Consider the following 20,390-nt stretch of genomic DNA (forward strand, 5'->3'; position numbering starts at 1 on the left):
ATACCCACACAGTCATATATTTCTAATTAATGGAGGCAGCATTAAAATCAAAGATACTGGAAATTTTAGCAGGCTTATGAGCAACACCAAGACAAAGTGTTTTTTCATTTTTAAAAAATAAAATTTTCTGCTATTTATTCCCAAAAAGATCCAGTAAGTCAGTAATCATTGTAGTAGTGCCAAGACCTAGAAATGAAAGCCCATCTTCATAAGGATGGGTACTATGCTTTACCTGCTCCACAATTAATGGTACTGATTAACCTTTAAAGGGGTCAGGTATTTTATTTAAAGGTGGTTCAATAACATTTGGTTGCACTGTACTCCTTGACATGACCAGATTCGCTAAAATCAGGTACGGCAGCCGATATAATCGTTCACAAAATGAGTAACAATCTATGACAATAATCAATAGGAAACTGTTCCTGTAACACAGAACCTCGCAGTCAAATGCAGTTAAAAATAAGAAATTCATGGATTTTAGCAAAGCTAAACGGACAGTACTTATACACTAACCACATTTCTTACCTGATAGGGCTGAAAGGCACTATCTTCAGTTATAAAATCCAGCTGTTTGTCCACAAGGAATTCTACTGCAGTAATTGAATTGTACACACTTTTTCCAACCAGGGGCTTGAATGTCTATTGGAAAAAAAAAAAAAGAAAAGAAAACTAACCAATCAAAAAAAGCTCAGCACATCATATAAACATCGACGCAATTCTTCCATGAAAACAAGTTAAAACAGAATAACAATTACTAATTATACAAGAAAGAAGGATTTTGTGTTTTGCCATTTTTCCTTTGTGCCGTTGGTGGAAACCAGCTAGAAAAGGGAACTACAGCACACATTCTTCCTTTCCCTCACCGTGCTTGAGCAAGAGTGTTTACCACAGAAGCTCAAAGTACAGGAGCACGATTATATCTCGAACATGCAGCTTAGCACGCAGATCCTCTCTCCGCCTGCAGGACTAGCTAGCGCAGTGGTAATTACACTAAGGACACTGAAGTGGAAACGGACTGCAGACTGCAAACGCTCCCCCCCCTTCCTGTTCTGAAATCGTTCACCTTGCCTCAAGTCAACCATCTCATTTCCCTGCCCGGCTCTGCATCTGCTCCGGCTCCGCGGCCGCCCCCGCAGTCGCTCCTCCCTGCAGCAACCGGCTGCTCCGGCTCCGGGGGCGGCAGCTCTCCCTCCCTCCCTCCCTCGGGCTGCGAGAGGGCGAGGGGCCCCGGCTGGAACCCCCCGGCCCCGCCGCGGACAGCGGGCACGGAGGAACCGGAGCTCGTCGCGGCCCCTGCCCCGCCGGCTGCTCTCCTGGAACAGCAGCGCAAGGAGAGCGGGACCGAGCGGGGATGAGTCAGGTGGAAAGGAAATCCCAGCGGATGGAGGGGAGAGAAGATGCTGCTCTGAATGCAGACGGGAACGGCGAGAGGAAGGCACGGGGGAACAAAAGAAACGACCACCAGAAAGGACATGCAGGATACAAAGGAAAACAACGTACAGGGACAGAAAAAAAATAGAGAGGAAAGTTATCCTACAGGACAAAAAAAAAAAAAGTAATGAGGGAAAACAGGAAAAGAAGAAAGCCCTCTGAGACCGATTCTAAATTTACTGTGCAGGAGGAGAAGACAAAGAGGAGAAACGAGGGCCAAACCGCAGGAAGCCCTGTGCAAGTGCTACCCCAGCACCTGCTCGGATGCCACTGGCACACGCACCGCCCGCAGCAACAGCCCCGAGTACTTACACGGGGGACAGAACCGCCGCGCCTGCTGCCTGATGGGGAAACTGAGGCACGAAGCGATCCCCTGACTTGACAGAAGTCACCTAAGCAGGGCAGCACAGTCAGTGACCTGCCCTCAGCCAGTCTGCAGGCAGCTCGGAAGAGATGCACTCGAGGTTTTATCAGACTTCATTACCTACTTTACAGAGGTGTTGCCTGGCGATTAGGCTAAATATAACTCAAGCCTCTCCGGAGCTTCAGCTTTGGCACTTACTAAACAAATGAGAGAATGCCTCATTGGAGAAACGTAACACTTTCTCATGAATATATCCAACCCTTCAAATGCTCAGATTTAATGCACTGCATTCCTGTTTCCATTTTGTTTAAGGTTTCACTTCAGCTGTTACCCGTTCTTATGCAAGCAAGGAAAAAAAGGAATCCCTATCAGCCCAACAGCCATCTAACGACAGGGTCACTAGACAAAAGGGCTGGAGGGGCAGGAAAATATGATAATATGCTAACTACAGATCTGAATAGTAAATAATTATTTAATCTCTAATAGCTAAGAAAGGGCCTTTGCTCTTGCATCACTTTTCCATAATGGACCTCGTATTGCTAATGGTTCAAGTTAAGAGAGGGTGGAGTTCACATTGCAAAATTGCAAAGTGTTGAGTGTATGAACTCAGAAGTGGATAAACTTTTCTTTAAAAGAGCCAAGGTTGTCGTCTTTCAGTTCTTAATTCGGCCCCTGTGTCTTCTCATCCACCGTTCTACTTTTTCCACACTGGATTCTTCCTAACTTTGCGCTATTATTTAGGTCAAGAAATGCACTTCGACTACAAACAACAGGACATACCACATCATTAACAAACGAGGCTTGCAGTTATCATTCAGGATTCAGACAACCCTACAGATTAAGGTACGTGTGAACCACTGGTTTATCTTACTGCTGGTATTAAAAGAAGCAGTTCCAAATATAGATCTGTGAGCGTGATTAGTCTGAAAAGAGAAACGTAATGCCTTCTCATTTGCTTTCACAGATCTAAGCCTCTAGACAGGCCAACGCCCCCAAAATACACATGTGGAGGATGCAGGCTGTCCCACAAGCACAAAAGAAAAATATGTAAATAAATAAAGCAAAACTACGCCATGACACATATCTCCTCATACGTGGACGGCTGTTCAGGCACAGAAAACTTGACAATTTTCAGACACTATTGGAAAATGTTTCCACTATCAAAGATCAACAAACCCCCACCCTTTCAGAAGGAGCAGGCCCTCTCGGGAAAGCAAAGTCCAGACTCCATCAGCTCCAGGAGACAGGCAGGCAACCAAGGAGGTCTCCAAACCAGGATGTGTTAGGGATTTTGAAAACCTTAAGACGGAAGACATGACCAAACTTCACACCATGCATTGCATATGCACAAAGGAAAACAGAGTAAGACCAGAAACACAGCAGTCAAGAGTCAGCTACTATAGGCAAGCATGTGAGACATGTAACAACATGAAAATAAATGCAAGAAGGCCCAACGAGTTCCTTGCAGATTTTCAGAGAAAGACGCTCCCTCTTTCCATTCCCAAAGTGGAGGACAACTCCAGGAAAAATCAGGCATACTGGCTGAAAAAGGAAAAACCAAACCCCTCCAAGCAAAAATCTCCCTTTCAAACTTGCTTAGACCTACCATCTACATTAATCCAACTCTCTGAAAACCACAATTAAGCAACAGACTCAAACGCTAAACTTTAAGTGACATCTGACTTCAGCGCTCTTCTAAGCAGCTGCTTGAAAAAAAAAAAAAATCCCACTTTTTTCCACCAAATTTCCCTGCTTGGCCAAAAGGAGCTCTATGAGCACACACAGACACTTGGGCTGCTTTGCTGCCAAGTTCCCTGATACTGAATAAAACATTTCTTACTCCGCCTTCCCCCCCACCCAACAACTCCCCCACCGCCCCTTGATTTTACCCCCGAAAAAACACCTACAGAAAGGATCTGGCACAGCTCCGAGACTGAGGAGCAGAGTTGGGTTAGAAGGTTCACGGTTGGACTCGATAATCTTAAAAGCCTTTTCCAACCTAAATTATTCTAGGTCTCCCAAAATCGAAATAAAGTTTTGGACTTCGTTTGCTTGCAAATCCAGCGGCCTGATTACTCATGAAGAGGTCTCTGCCGCCCAGTAACACAAGGCAGCTCTTCAGTTATGCTTCCAAAGCCCCCTGGCAAGCACGGGGCCGGCTTCCCGAGGCGGCAGCGCGGAGCGGGCCCGCAGCGCCATGTGAGCAGCAGCCCCCGGGGCTCCTCCGGCCGCCGGCCCGGCCGCCCCGCTCCTCCCCCCGCCGAGCACATGGACCGCAGCGGCCTGCGGTCGGCTCCTTTAAACCCACCTAGAGGAATCTTTGCCGTAAGGAGAACGGCCTTTTAAGAAGCTAGAAATGTATCCAAATAAAGCTGTTCTTAAGCTAAACCTGAGACGGTTTGAACGCTTTCCTCTTTAAACCGCGAGAGTTGAAAAGATCACGTAAACTTAATTTATAACGTGCCGTTCGGCAAACTTTTCCACGGACCGTTCTTCAGCCTCGCTGTTCGGCCTGCGACAGCGCAAACGCCGGCAGCTTTTCATTATCCTAGAACCACTAGGTTGGAGAAGGCCGCTCCCCGTCCGCTCCCAGCCGTCCCCGTCCGCCGCCAACCCCCGTCCCTGAGCCCCGCGCCTCCCCGCCTCTGAGCACCCCCGGGCCGTGGACTCCCCCAGCGCCCCGGGCAGCCCCCGCCAGCGCTTAAACCCTTAATCCTTAACTCTCGAAGAGCCGCAGAGCTTCCCCAGCGCCCAAGGCAGGATCAGAACCGCGGAACGGCCGAACGGTTCGGGCTGGAAGGACCTGCAGCCGGACCCGTTCCCCCCGCGGGCAGGGCCGCCTCCCGTTCCCCGCGAACCGCGAGGCTCCCAAGGCCGCGGGAGGCGGGGGGCGAGCTTTGTGCCGCCGGCGTCCGCGCCGCCCGCCCCTCCCGGCGCAGCGATGGGCCCGGCGGGAGCCCCTTTCCCCCCTCTCCCCCCCGGTACGCACCTGGCCGGGCGCCCCGCGGCCGCGCCGCCGCCTTTGAACCCGCCAGGAAAATGGTTCTCGCCGCGCCGCTTCCGGGTCGGGGCGCGCGGGGCGGGGCCGCGGCCACGTGCGGCGCGGCCCGAGGGCGGCGCCGGCCCCGGGAGCGCGGCCCGGGGCCCCCCTCGCCTCGAGGGCGAAACGCCCGAAAAGGTGTTTTCCCACCTAAAAGCGCTCGCCCGGCCGCAGCCGGCGAGAAAACATCGCCCGCCGGGACGGCCCGAGGGGAGCCGGAGCGGCGGCTACGGAGAAAATGGCCTCCGAGCCGCCGCGGGGCCTGCGGCGCTCCCGGCCCGGCTCACGTAGGCACCGGCGTGGACAAAAGCGAAAAAAAAGGGGGGAAAAAAGAGAAAAAAATCACAGGGGAGGTTGCTATAGGGGCATTTATTTCCTCCGACCCCTTTAAACACAAACAGCTGTACATTTTTTACTACATAGAAAAAATATTAAGCGTACAGTTTGCCAGGAAAGTATGGGAATAATGGGAAATCAATGCCTGCCTGCCTCTGTTCTCAGCTTGGATGACTCCGAATGATGTAAGCCTCACGGTGTGCTGGAACGCTATAAAATACTGAGCTCTGAAATAATAAAATACTCAAGTACTGTTAAAAACTCAAGGCGAACTGGAAGTTTCTCTACCCACTATGAACTTCTCTCCAGCAGCTGGATTTGCTCCCAGCCGCTCCCGACACCACACGGGCGAGCGGGCCAGGAGCCAGGACACCGGCACGAGGGCTCCGTACGCTGCCCAGCCCACGCGCGAACCACGCAGCGGCCCAGCTGGACCTGGGTTTGGAGGGACACGAGCAGAGGCACCTCAGGGGGTTGGTTTTCCCTTTTAAGCGGCCTTGCAGCCTGGGTGGCTGAGCAGCCTTATATGGCAGCGAGGCTGCGGGGAGGCCCTCAGCAGCCTCCATCTGTTTCTGAGCAGCGGGCAGCTGCTCCCCTGGCCTGCGGCACCCCAGCCAGGCTCACCCCACAGCCCAGCTCGCCCCTCACCAGATCCACTCGCCTGTACTGCCAGCAGAGCACGGGGCTGCACGCCTCTTCATCTTTGTGACACCATTTTGACCCGATTTCTTTCCAGTTCTTTCTTTGCCGCCCCACCTCAATTATGCCTTGGCTGGTTTTGCTGGTACTGAGACAGGCCATGCGGCAGCAGGGACTAAAGTGCCCCCCGAGTCCATGTTCGGGGCCGCAGCCTGCGTGCCCTTTACCCCTTTGGTGCAGAAGGGCACCCATCCTCTGCCTGTCAAGCGAGCGGGGCAATCTCACACAGACCCAGTTCTTCAGAGGCCTCATCACCTCTAGAAAGTAAAACTCAACCTATCGGTAACAGCTGACACAACAAAATACCCTGAGCTCAGACTTTGGCGAGTAGCCAAGAAATATTTTTTCTAAACTTAATTCTGTACTTGTGTGTTCTTCAAATCAACTTTTAAAAGCACGTTTAAGATCACCTTCGAGACATACTGAACATCCCAAAGCCACGCTTACTACTACCACCAAGTTTGCGTATCTAATAAGGTTTCAGGGTGTTGTTTCACCATTTCTCTCAAGGAAGAGTCCCAACACCACCAAGAGTTATTTCAGGAAGGGCAACCAAATGCCTCACGCCTATCACAGAGCTCCCCATCACCCCTGGTTCTGCCGGGCAGCGGGGCTGTGATCGCTGTGCGGTATGCAGCAACTGTCAAAGCAGGCAACCCTTAACATCCAAGACAGACGCTGTTAAAATACAAATCACAAGACTGTCTGGAGGACAGGCAAGTTTGCCGGTTTGGACAAAGCTTTATTAATAGATGGCAACTTAGTAACAAAGAATATTAATACCCAGGCAGCAGCACCTATTCATTACCATGGAGGGACTTTGCTAAAAACTCTCCAGGGGCACCAGCTATGGGGGGAATACTAACCCAGCGACTCTGTTTCTAAGGGTTTCACTTAAAGACCAGTACAAAAAAAAGTGAAGTTGCTGCTGGTACAATTCCTAATGTCAAGTACGTCAACCTTTCCATCATTACAGCTTACTAAATTTACCACAACATATATGCCTATATTCTTAACAAAACACAGATTTGCCACATAAAAGAACAAACACAATTTTTAAATAACAATTTTATAAAATCAGAGTCTTAAGAGTCCTAAAGCCTATGGAAAATACTGTATCCATGCGTGGTTATGGCATTTGCAAAATACTACACTTTAGAATGGCTTATTTAATAGTCGCATTATTTCAGTGCTGCTTCCAACTACTGTTTGCTTCGTCTCACAATTGGGCCTGAACTCCGTCAAACAAGCCATTCTATAAGCTTGCAGAACAGGGCTGCCTTTGTTCTTTGGCACTGCCAGTCCCCTATGGAATCAGGCAGCACACTGAACTGCACTCGGCAAACAATCCCTGACCTTCAATTACTGTCTTGGCTCGCTGCCACAGGATGCATGTATGACTGGTAACACACTGCGCCCTATTTTGCAGATAATCGCTAGAACTACAGATAATCATGAAAATCGATGGAAAAATGCAAACATTCCCTTCCTAAAATCGCAGTCGCAACTTCGATTACGATAGTGCGTTCCTCCAGCGTGCCACAGCAGCACACCCAGGCTCAGGCCATGCATGCCAGGGTGGCAACACTGCAGGGTTTGTATTTGCAGGGACCACACGAAAAATTCCAGGTGGCAAATGGCTTTGCCTTCCTCTGCTGGAGGATTTTTATTTGGTTTTTGTTTGCTTTGAGGCGAAGGCACGCCGGGTTGTCCTGGCACGATTTTGCAAGAGCAGCTCTTATTTTCTTTTTCTTTTTTCCCCTTTGGAACACTGGCCGGGTGTTCACTCGGGCGCCCCGGCACAGCGTGGATCACCGGGCGGCTGGTGCGTGGGCAAGGCTGGCGGTGCGGACGGGGGCTGCGACCAGGCCAGCTGCCACCCCGGTCTGTGCAGTCTGGCCACCCGCCAGCGCCCGGGCCGTGAGTCACTGCCCTGCTGGGAGGCTGCTGGCACGGTGCTGCCAGAACACCGCAAGGACACCGGGAGCTACAGCACAGACAGGTCAGGGATTCTGCCGTAACCTCCTCCTTTCATTTCCCGAAGGCAGCAAGACCCTGCAGCTGTAAACCCCGCTCCTTCCCCGCACTGCACCCGAGCCACGCAGCTGTGCGGGGCTGCTGCTGAGGGAAGATCACACCTAAATCTTGCAAATATTTAAGCTATAAAACAAATGAAAGCTATTTAAATCAGTCTTCATCATTTAAAATAGCGTTTTTCTGCTTATCTTCTTCCTCTGGTGCTGCCCTACATTTGCTTAGCAAGCAGAACTGTTTCGTGTTCTACACCTGAAGAAATAACACAGCCTCACGTCAGTGGAGAAATTACCTTTCTGATTACGTATTTGTGCAATGTGCAAACCGACTGAGTTCAAACAGCGGGCTTGAGTGCAGGGACCAAAGTCCAAAAGAGGAATTAATGTGCGTGAAACAATCTGCAACACGTAAAAGAGTAAATGGCTTTTAAGCGCTAGTTCGTTTTGCAAATTCTTCATTTAAACCCTCCTTTTAGGGTTTGGAGGTGGGCAAATCTCACTTGGAGACAAACAGTCATGCAAAAACTTCACCAGGCCACCAGTAGTCATTTTTCAAAACTAAGAAGCTGAGGGCAACAGGACGCATGGAGGAATGTGAGCAACAGCACAGTACACTCAGTTGTGTATCAGTGCTAACTGATTTCACAGGGTATGTCAAGTTAATCCAATCTAAAATTTGGTTTGTATCTCCGAAATATTTTCAATCAGCTTTTAAAATCAGTTTTGTCTTTCCCTGGGCAAGCACCATGGGGTTTAATGCTGCATGCATCAACATGACTGTGCAATTTTCCCCATTACTTCATCCCACAATCATCACAACTCTGGTATTTGCACTATTTTTGTAGCTGAATCCATGACCCTGCTGCAACAGGGACACCAATTCTTCTCTTGGTAAAGAAAAAACAGAAGCCTGGCATTTAAATAAAAAACCGTAAACATCATCATAGGCAACAGTGTTGCATAAGTGTTCTTAGTTGCTGGAGTTCGCTGCCAGCATTTACATGACCTGCAAACCTCTGAAACTACAAGTTTTGAATGTTGACAAATTATTTCAGACTAAGTTGCTCCCCTTTTTCCCATTACAAAACCCCAATCCTGTGTATAAATTCAACTCTTTCTTTCAGGTCTAAACTACCTAAATAGTATTTCTTACAACTGCTGTCCTTTGTTTCATTTCTTCCGAGCCCATCCTACACCTGCCCCTAATTCCGTTTCCCTTAGCAGGCCGACACTGACACTTTTCTCTCCACCTGATCTCTGCAGTGTGCCAGTTACACAGAAGTTGTTATGCCCAGAACCCACGGAACAGTGCTCTAACTCCAGATATATGTCCAAAGTCAAAATACTGAGCAATCTCTTGGGCATCCCCCCATGGATGCCTGTCATCTCAAGCCCAGCATTGCTCTAACAGACTTATTTTCCCATACCCTCTCCCTTCGTTCACTAAGCAACAATGCTGTGACCCTGCCACTTGTTCAAATCCAGTAACATCACTGTCATCTTTATGTGTGACCTGCTCGCTCTCACTTCTGGGTCCAGGCTACATGAAACCCTTGCACATCTTTCTTATAAAGCTTATAAAACATACATGTTTATACCCATTCCCACAGCGCAGAGCCCAGCCTATGCTCATCCTGCAATTGGTTCCTGAAGCCTCCTTTGCTCTGGCCTTAATAAATGTATACACATTCAGAGCCACTCGCAATGCAGTCACAAACACCTCCAGCTCACAACGTCCATTCTTTGCGCTCCTTCCCCCAGCAGCCCCATTACATCAAACTGCACTTTCAGAAACATCTCCCGATCCTACTCTTGCTCATTTATCAGTTTCAGGAACAGCTTACTGGCAACACCTGCAAAGCTGATTCACCGATATCTTTCAGTTTTCTCCTTAGAACTCTGCTTTGCTGTACTGACCTCTGAAACTTCGACATCAGCTTGGCCACTGCCTTATGGAAGACTCATCTTCCCCCACAATCAATGCCTCCTGTTTCCCATCTGCCCATCTCAGTGTGTCATTTGCCCTTGACTATCAAATTTTAATTCTGTGGAGAAAGGAACCCTTTTCATTCCATGTTTGTTCTACAACTCATTGCACAGTGAAATCCCGGAATTTCATACGAATCTCCAAGTGCCATGGTAATGTGCCACAAAAGTCATTAACCTTGGAACTGGACTCCGTCTTCCACAAAGCAAGCACAACAGCTTCAAGATCATAATGTTCTTACCCACACTCCTCCTGCAATATTCATCATACCCTTTTTAACTTGGGTGCCATCCATGTTTTTCAGTATTCACACTTCTTCAGCCTTCTTGCTTCCCTCACAATGATGCCAAACTCCCCCCGTTTCTTCACTTTCTGCTCTTCTTCAAGCCCTATCGCCAACATTCAAAATATTCTTGCATCCCTTCCCCTGTGAACTTACTGGATGTAACACTCATTTATCCGGCCTCCTTCCAGCCTTATCTCCAGAAAAACAACCTGATCGAGAACATCAGCTTCAGGCTACTTACATCCACTCAACTGCTGCTCTTCTGATTCAGCATCTGGCACTGCCTCCCTCTCATACTTCGCACTAACTGAAGTCCATTACAGCACAGGATTCCACCTTTCACCCTCCCACTATTTCCTGCCCCTCTCATACTACATTCCCAGTTGCCTCTCTGGAGCACATCTCACTTCCTGAGAGTCACCCAGATTTTGTTTACATAAGGCCCCTTTCTGGTTTTATTCCCCAGAGCTTAAATACCCGTCTCACCTTTTCCCCTCTCACCCCGTGCATCCTTGATTCCCAGAGCTCTACTCTTCCCCCGATTCTGCTATTTTTTTAATATCTTCTGCCCTGCCACACCCTCTCTCTTTCTTTCTCTTAAGGCATCTTATTCACCAGCTTAGTCAGTTTCCTATCTCTTAAATGGACTGTATTTTATTTTGCATTTTTTTCTGTTTGCTCTTCCCCAAAACAACTCAGGAGCATCCTCGCCACAGAAGGCTCAGCTTCCCACTGCAGTTCAGGCTCCCTGCCTGCTCTGGCTGCCAGCAGACAGTGCGGTCCAGGGCTGCCTCCTGGAAACAAGTCACTGGCTCCACTGGAAGCGAAACAGGGCGCGGTTGTGAGGGAGCCTCACTTCAGGCATCACTTCCTCCGTTACGGCAGCGGTGAGAATGCACCCATGCCAGTATTTTCCATTCCCACAGCCCTATGACAGTATCCAAGCAACTCGTGTAATATCAAATGTTCCCCATATGCCTGACGCCACACCCTTCACATGCAACATACTCTTGACATTATGCTATAAAATGGTCACTTGAATAGGCTGTAACAGCTCAGCTAAGTAGAAAGTCTCTAAAGGGAGTGGAATTGGCTCCTGAAACAGAGCTGGAATCATGAAAAAATGGTATGTTAACTAGGAGCCCCCTTTTTTTTAGCTATCTGGAATAACAAAAGCCTCAAGAATACACAAAAGGTGAAGTACAAAAATCTTGGCAAAAAATATCAAGAATAGAGAGCAGTATTTTAGAAGAAAATGTCCTGTAGAAGCTAAAAGAGGGAAATGCCTGCTTCAGATTATCATAGGAATGAAGCTGCTATAGATAAATTTGGATTCACTTTCTGAGAAGCAAAAGACTGCTCAACACCATCCCTCCAGTCTTTACATTTACTCCCTTTACCGACAGCAGTGTGTTTCACCGTTTGTCAGGTGGAATCAGAGCTGTGCAAGAAGTGCTTTCAATTAGCAATACATCTGGAATGGGTGTGGGGTTTTTTTGGTGAATAGTTAGAAGGCTACAACTGTTCCTCCTTCCTCCTTCTCTACTCCGCTCTCTCTAAAAGATCAGGAACTCCATGTGCAAGTCGCGGAGGCCTTCTATGTGGCCATCTCTGGATTCCCTAACAGGTAAAGGCCATTTGGGGCACAAGGAGATGACTCTTTTTTCGGATTCAGTGCCTCTGTGTTCTTAGTCCCAGCCTGTTGGGAGTAAGGTCGTACTTGGACATTTCTCTGTGTTTTGCAATACAGCCTTTTTATATCCTAAACACGTACACTTTAAGCCTAAGAGTATCTTATCTTAAAAGTAATATTTTCATATTTCCAAACACTGACTTAAATATTAAGCAACATTGATTCATTGTGCTTTAATTATCTTCATAAAAGCCTCCACCTTACTGAGGCAACCAGCTAGTATATACTCAACTGAAAACAAAGATGCTCTGCACCTCACCTCTGTGTGACAGAGAGATACAATCTAGTTTCAGACTATATACAGAAACATCTTTTAACCTTCTTGGGCAGTATTTTTCCAGCTACGATTGTTTTATAATCATATTGTGCCTTTGTCAGAATTCCTACACTGAGATCCCCTTGCTGATATGCTGGTTTGATTCCTGACTCTATAGAATAATAGGGTTTGGAGAACTTCTCAAAGACAGAAAGCCTTATAGGCATAAACCACCAAGAAGTTGAGGTTAAAAGTTTATGCTTGATAATAAAAAGTCTGATGGAACAGACGAGGTTTTAGTCGATATATCCCAGCATCAGGATAATACTGAAATAATGTTAAGACACCATTAGTCTATCTAGTAAATAAATTAGAAAATAACCTAGATATCATAATGGATTCTGCCCCCTTTGTGTTATTTTTAGATTCTCCCATCTGCCTTCCTACATGCTTGTCCAGCAGCAACCTTGACGGACAAACACTTTTTTTTCTCCTTTCAGGAAAACACAGGACAGATGGTGTTTAAAGTATTTCTCTCTGAGATAACAAGTTTTCTGCTTTTTATAAATTCACTCATCTTCAAACTGTGACAGCTGTGAGTTTAAAGATAAAATCGAAATGATCCAGATCTTGTTCATCTCCTTTCTCTAGGGTCCCTGAAAGGTCATACAAATATGTCTCACTTGTAAGTTTCCCACTAAATGCGAAATGCATTTATTTTCCAAGTTCAAACTCTGCGCTGTGTGAGAAAGTGGTGAGGTACCCTTGTGCTTTTTTTCAAATTAATGTCTCAGGCCTGTATTGTGAATTTAGGATCTCCTGGATCCGTTTGTATCAGAGATCAGACAGTATTTACCTCCAAGATCTATTTATAGCACTAATTACATTCCTTCATTTCTCCCATACCAGCATACATGACAATGTTCCTAGTCTACATTATCTACACCCACTTAGGCTCTCATGTTAAACCGTACTTCTGCACCCTGGTTATCCTCATCAACCTAGTCTGAACCCTCTCTAGTTTGAATTTATCTTTCTCCAGCATGGCTGACCAGAATTACGTGTGTTAGTTTAAAATCGCTCTTGGGGGCAGCTATGGGGGGACGCTAGCATTCCTCTGTTTAAGGAAGATGTGTCTCGTGCGTCTCAGAGTCGCCTGCAACCACCTCAACATCGCACAGCAGGTTCACAGTTGTCCTCTGATTGGCCAGAAGGCCCAGAGCTTCCCCATGCCAGTGCTTCTGCTGGATAAGCTCTCTTTTACATTTGCCATCTGCTTCTAAATCCACCACTTTGTGTTTTATGTAGCTACATTGTGTTCCATTCCTCTTACTCTGTTTCTCAAGGACATTCAGTTTTAGTTGCATAAAGCCCCCTCGTCCTCTGTGTTAAGGGCTCTTCCTGTTCTGTACCATCTAGAGATTTAATCAAATTTAATCAATTCTTCCAAACATTTTAGTGAAAACACTAAGCGAGTCATTCCCAAAATGTGTGAACAACTATCAGTAGGGAGACCTATTTTACCACTACGCCTCCCCACCTATTTCAACACCACATAGCTAACATTTTATAAGCCAATCCCTATCTAATTTGCTGTTCACGCTGCTAATCCCTGTCTTCCTCTGCTTGTCCGTCACTTGATGTACTGTGGAATGCATTACAAGTCCAGATGAATTATATTAATTGCATTTTCTTGCCTCAGAACAACGATGATCAACCTTTTTGTTCAAGCAGGTCCATGATGCAGCTTTTCAAGGCGCTGATGACAAGAGCAGCCCGTAATTAAGGGGAAGGGAAGGAAACACAGCAGATATAACCAGTCTATTTGTAAACACTTAAAAGAAAACAAAGTGATGAGTAAAAGCCAGCATGAATTAAAACCCAATACATTATGTCAAAGCAAGCTTCCTTTACAAACAGAAGAGTAGACTTGAGAAGCAGATCTATACCCTGCTTAAGGTTTTTGATGCTGCTTTTTATGATACTCACATACACAAGCTAAACAGATTAGACTGTAATGAAACTAACGTGGATGTATTTAAAAAAAAAAAAAGAAGGAATAAACCAAACAAAAAAATCCCAAAACATTCAGAAATCATAGCTAGCTGAATGTCAAAATACATACATGGAATGCAGTTCCCAAAGTGACCTACACTGGATCTGCTCTTTCTCGCCTTTTTCACTAGTGACCCAGACAACAGAAAAGAGACCAATGCTAAATTGAGAAACAACCAGCTTGGTGGGACTACAAATTATACTGGAGGGCAAAAAGACAAACTGCACAAGTGGTCTGAAAAAAAAGATGGACCTCGGAACACTGCAGGTAGGCAGAAGTCATCAACAGCCGCAAGAGTGAATGGCAAATACCTGGTTAAGGAGAAAATCTACTGAAAAAGGGAGAAGTTAGATTGCACTTATGTACTGCTATGAGTTAACAGTATCATGCTGTAAAAATGCAAACACAATACTGGGATATGTAAATGTTAGTACAGCCTCTGTTCAGCATTCATAAAGCCTCACTTAGTACTACCAAGTGAGCAGAGTTTAGGATATTGTTCAAGACAGGTACGTGCTCAAAAGAGAGCAATACAATGAGCACAGTTTTGGAAAACACCATGGATTAATTCAGACTGAAGAGACTGGGAGGGGAAAATAGAGCTGGGTGTGCCTCCAGCTCTGAAAACAGGATGCTGCAAGGAATAATTTCTTAATCTCTACAGCAGACACAACAACTTTGAATGGCCTTAATTTAGATTAGATGATCTCAAGGTCTTTTTCAGTCTTATGATTCTAGAGTATCTGCAGGGTCATTTACCTCTACCAAATAAAACAGCATTTAGAAACACATGCCCAAAATAATGCTATATTTAAGTCTGCTTTTATTATGCCATCTGCACCTCCACACAGCTTCTCTGACCAACATCGCCTCCTTCCTAGCTTCTTTCAACAGCTGCAAACGGCTGGTCCTTTAGGGCCACAAAGGAAAAGGAAGAGTCTCTTGCTCCCCGGCAGCAATATTGTGGCACCGCTGTGAGGTACCAGCCTCCCCCACCCGCACTAATCCCAGTCTGTGTATTCCCACCAACGGGGCTGAACAGGAAGATTTACCTGCAGACCCCGAGAAGGGTTCTGGCAGATCATGCCTGACCTGAAGGCCGCACGCTGGCCTTTCTTGTCTACAAATTAATTCTTCTGAAAAAAAGGCACTGGGTCACTAAAACTCATTCTTTGAAGGAGGTACATTGTATTTTACTTCATTTCCTTTAATCTCTCATGTCCTTGATTCTTCTTTTATTTTTTTCTCTCCCTCAAAATTGCCTTCCAAAGCTTTACACATTGTGAGGGCAAACTGACGGTGTTTTAAATGTTCACATCGTTCTTCCTTTCCCCCACTTTTTGTTGGCACTACTTTCTCCAATCACTGGTACCTCCCCGAAGCAAAGATTAGCTAAAATAGTTACGATCAGCACTAATTCTTTCCTAATTTTGAGATGGAAATTTCTCTCGGTCTGAGCATTTTACAATCCTTAAGCTCCTTCTAGTTGTAGTAATTTCCATTCTCTTATTCTCAGTATACATCTCGCCTTTTCCTCCTCTATAGTTATCATCATCCTTACTGAAAATAAAGTAAAACACACTTAATGTTTTAGTTGTATACTATTGTTATCCTCTACCCTTCTCACCATACAAAAGATTCTTTTTATTTGTTTTTGCATCACTTGCAGGACCAAATTCAAGTTTTCAAAATGAAGAAATCTGAATTAAGTCTCTTTCCTCCTCACTGCTCACAGGATTCTTGCATGAGTCTTACTGCATTTCTTTAGGCTGGCTGTTCCTACATTTTGGTCTGCAGACCAGGAGAACTCATTCTTACTTGGAACTCAGTTTCCAGACAAATTTTACGTGTCTGTGAGTTCAAACAAATGAGATCGCAGGCTCCTTACACTCGTGATCAGTTTTGCTTATTTAAATTTGCCACTAAGATTCAAAACCTAAATTCCAAACCAACTTTCCTGTATTTTTTCATGCATTTAAAACTGAATCAACTCGTGATTACAAAGGGTGCAATTTTAAGTTTCATTTAACTTGACTAACTGTAAACTGCCACTGGACTCTCACCAGCTCCAGGCACTTGCTCTCCCCCCTCCGGCAGCTGATCCAGCAGGTCACCTCCCACCCAGACTGACTCATTTTCTCTAAAGTCACCTTGCTGATGTAACTCATGCCTTGGCTGCATGACTGCTAGGATCAGCTAGACAGGGGCAGAAAGAGTGAAGCCAGCTCTTTCTGCAGCTGATTAAGCATAAAATGAAACACAATCCTCAGTGCAAAATTATTTTCTAGAATAGGCTCACTACTTTTCAAAACGCAGTCTGAAGCAATGCTGGTTTCCTGGTGGTGCAGTGACTAGTTTAAGGAAGAAACTTGCCAGCAATTACATCCAGGAATACCCTGCCTCTATCATTTCTTCTCTCATCTCTACCTGGGAAAGTAAACCATCTCATAGCAAGCAGTATTTATCCAACACTACAAAGATCCCTATCCCTATTCAAGTCAAACCCTGGGGCTAACAACAAATTCTTTACTCCTCCTGTCATCTTTCTCCAAGGTGATTTTGAGCCAAACTGATTTCAGATTGTCCTTTGTACACCAAGGTATTTTTTCTAGCTTACCATATAATTACTACTGCACAACTTTTGCTTTTGTTCAGTTATATCTGAAATTTAAATACATCCAGTCCATTTATTAAAAGCATGCTACCATGCTTCTGATACTCAGACGTTTTATATCCCAACTTGTCTCAGAAGCTCCGATTTCTCCATTTTGTTGTCCGGCCCCTCAATATGTATACACAACATTGCAGTTGTTTCTTAGTAACCACATCCCATTATCCAGTGAAAACCCTTCCCTAACTGCAATGCCTGACTATCATTTTCCTTAATCTCGGAGCTCTTTTCCTTCTCCCTTAGCAGTCTTCTACTCTGGCACTTCTCCATACTCTGAGACAGAGACAAAGCTTTCCCCGACAGCTGCCTGCTGAGAGCTAAAGCCTGAATGCAAGTTGCAGAGGTCGGTCAAAACTTGTTTCCTTACACTGCAGTTCCCAGCTTGCACCACCCTTCTTCTCTAAAGGCAATTTTTCTAGGTCCTTGGGGGCAGCACCTGGCTGTAAGACTGATCTCCTCAAGGCTGTCTCTTCTAGGGAACATAATTCCAGTTCAGATTATCAGACAATCTATTTTCTGTCTCTCCGGTATGCACATCTGTAATCCACCATGGTACACTATGTGGTGTCCTCTATCCTGTTGTGAAGGCTAATGAGGGAGTCTTTCCTTCCCACTCCCACTCAAATCCCTTCAGGATCTTTCTCAGCTTTCACATTCTTCCTTATCTTCCCATTCAGCAACATCGGAAGTCCCACCAAGAAGTCTGCAATTCCTCAGCCAACAGAGCCTTCTCTTCATTCTTAGATCTGGTTTAAGTTCCAGCCTCATTGCCAGCTGCATCTTGAGCCTGCCCCCTTTCCTTCCCCCAGCCCCCTTCCACTTCTGAAACGTATTAGCGATTTCATGCATACTATATTTAGTCATCTTTATTAAATCTTCCATTTTCCAGGTTCCCTCCACTGGTCCCTTGATCATTAACTCTCATCTCTTTCAAGTCCTTGCCTTAAAAAGGACGCACAGTAAACTCCCTTGATATACTCACCAGTTCACAGCAACTACTTATCAGCTCCTTGACTTTTGAAATCTTCTGTCTAAAGGAGCTTTGGCTCTTCATTTAGCTCAGCTGTGGTCACCCACAGGCACTGGCCTCGCACTCAAGTTCAGATGCTGTCCATAATTACATTCAAAACAAACACTGATCCTCAAGAAACAAGGTTTGCTTCCCAACCCCTGCTGAAAGGGTCCTTTGCCGGCTAAAAGCTCGATGCTTTATGACAGACTGGACGTGTCAAAGATGTCTACTTTGGCTGCTCCTGTGGAAGTCTATCCAAATCTGGCACTGCTAGAGGCCTCAAAAAAAAAAAAAAAACAACAAAAACCAGATTCACAGATGTTGAACTGAGAAATGCTTGCAAGCAAGTGTTTGTTTCCTTTTCTGGCAATGACCATTTTTCACTAGCGAGGGCCATAGCCTCAAAGATTAGAACATAAAGTGTCCCCCACACTGCTGGCACCCAGCACTAATGAAAAAGAAAGATGTAAACTGCGGCACAGGGGGAAGGAGAAGAACCACCAGAAGACCAAGGAAGAGTGAACAGGCACAACAGCTGGCAATGGATTAAAAGGAATGCAAAGCTCTGTGTTCTCCCACCATACAGCCCCCTTGGAAGCTGGAAACACACCTAGAAACCAGAGAACACATCTCTGTTTTCTACCAAGACCACTTATGCTTTTTTTTTTTTACCTGGGCCACCAAACCAACTTGCAAACTGTTGTGATAAAAACGGTTTCACTCTGTACAATGCTTAAGTACTAAACAATAAACTAAGGAGTTAAATTTCTCTCTACCTTCCTGCCTTCTCTCTCTCACTGAAAACAGATCTTCTTTGGGGACCCCCTGTTCCCCAAAATGACTGGAAGGAGTGGTACTTCATTTATAAAAGTATTGCCTGTTCTCAGCAGCATCAAAACAGAAACCCCCTGTGCGCTCTGCATTTTCCCCACACGCTGTACTGTTTGACACCTTCCTCTCTTCCCTGGCCCGTGTCACTTCTGGGCACTTGTACCACTTGCAGGATGCAGCACGCTTATGTGAGGATGAAGAACACTGTATTTTTGGCCTTCCAACTTCGTACAGCTCCTTTAATTTTTTTTTTTTTTTAATTTTCCCAATCATGTTCAATTTCTCGTAACAGTATTTCATTTGACTTTTGAAATTAAATTATTCTTTTTTGTCCCAACAAGCCAGGTGTAACTGATAGAAAACTATCAATAAACCAGACATCAAATCTAGGACTATTCAAAAGTTTGGGGGTTTTTTGACTCCTATTTAAGATATCCTCAAGCTGTGCTAATTCAAGATATAAAACAAGCAGCACATGGAAGTTTAAAACAAAGCCTCCCTTTGGTTTTTAGAGTCTGATCTCTGTAAAATGATTTGAAGAATTGAACTCCCTTCCCCATCCCCAAAACAACAAGAAAAAACTTTACATTAGAAAGGTGTTGAGGGAACAAAAGAGTAATTCTCACTGACAGGTTTTTACTTTTCTCTGAGAGCTCTTTCAGACCAAGACCTACAAATGGAGCCAGACAACAGGGCAAGCACTAAATCTTTGGGACACTCCCTCTCCCATTTCTTAGTGCTATAGCATCGTACATTGAATTGCTCCAGGAGAATCTATAAAATGAATGAAGCTGTGAATCACAGAGCCATTTGGCCTATAAAAATAAAATACAGCCTTTTTTCCCCCCTAGAACCTGTTCTGGTACAAAAAAGAACTGGGGCTGTTTTGCTATCAATATAAAAACTAAGAACTTCTTGAGAAAGAAGGAGAGCTACTTCTACCTTCCCTTATGGGGAAAAAAAAAAAATCACTCTAGCTTATCTGCCTAGAAATGTTTCACTTATCTCTCCCAGTCACACTGAGCCTCTGAAAATTTACCTACCAGTTTTTCCATAAATCTGCTAATCCTGAAAAAAAAAAGGCATAAAGAAAAATACATCCACAGTTTTGAGTTTATTTTAGCAGAAGTAAAGACACTTTGTATTAGGTGGCTATAATAATGGTTTCAATAATAGAATACAATCTCCAGTTTAGGGAGATGGAACAGCGATATTCTGGCTATGGAAAAATCTCTCAAAATCAAGTTATGTTTACGAGAATTGCACTTTCCCCCCTACTGGCAACTTTTTCTCTGCCTTCAAGCTAAAAGATGACTTAAGTAACAATGGACTTCAGAAATAAATACCCCATCAGTGTAATGAAAAAGAAATGGACCACTCGTTGTCACAGCAGAACCTAAATTAGGTTTCTATTTTTAGAAGCACCACGTTTCTTCTGAGGATAGTAATGTGCTTTCAGCTGAAGGGCAAAAGAACTCATACGAAGTTGGTACCAAAGCTCCTGAATGTGAGTATGGGTGGAAAAGAGTGTGAAGTGAAAGAAATTTATATGTAATGACTATGAGTGTTGAATTTAATTATAACATCAAAATTAAAACTAATCTTGTAGATGGGAGGCATATGAAATTGGAAAGTGAAGTTTAACTAGTTAAGTTCTTGATCTTTGAAGAAATTAAAAGGAGAAAGCTATTCATT

General features: G+C 45.2%; 1 protein-coding gene across 5 annotated transcripts in view; it reads right to left on the reverse strand.

Moving 5' to 3' along the window:
- JMJD1C (jumonji domain containing 1C) overlaps positions 1-20,390 on the reverse strand; it is a 157,389-nt gene that overhangs the window by 54,861 nt on the left and 82,138 nt on the right. For 3 of the 5 annotated variants that reach the window (XM_069864050.1, XM_069864048.1, XM_069864052.1), the window contains exon 3: positions 526-639. In XM_069864050.1, the coding sequence (XP_069720151.1) occupies positions 526-639 (114 nt within the window). Of the gene's footprint in view, positions 1-525; positions 640-4,784; positions 4,834-20,390 lie in introns of those variants that run through there. The other 2 variants (XM_069864051.1, XM_069864053.1) reach the window with 2 other exon arrangements.

The sequence above is a fragment of the Phaenicophaeus curvirostris genome, chromosome 9 (assembly GCF_032191515.1).
Source record: "Phaenicophaeus curvirostris isolate KB17595 chromosome 9, BPBGC_Pcur_1.0, whole genome shotgun sequence".
In the NCBI taxonomy this organism is placed as follows: Eukaryota; Metazoa; Chordata; class Aves; order Cuculiformes; family Cuculidae; genus Phaenicophaeus; species Phaenicophaeus curvirostris.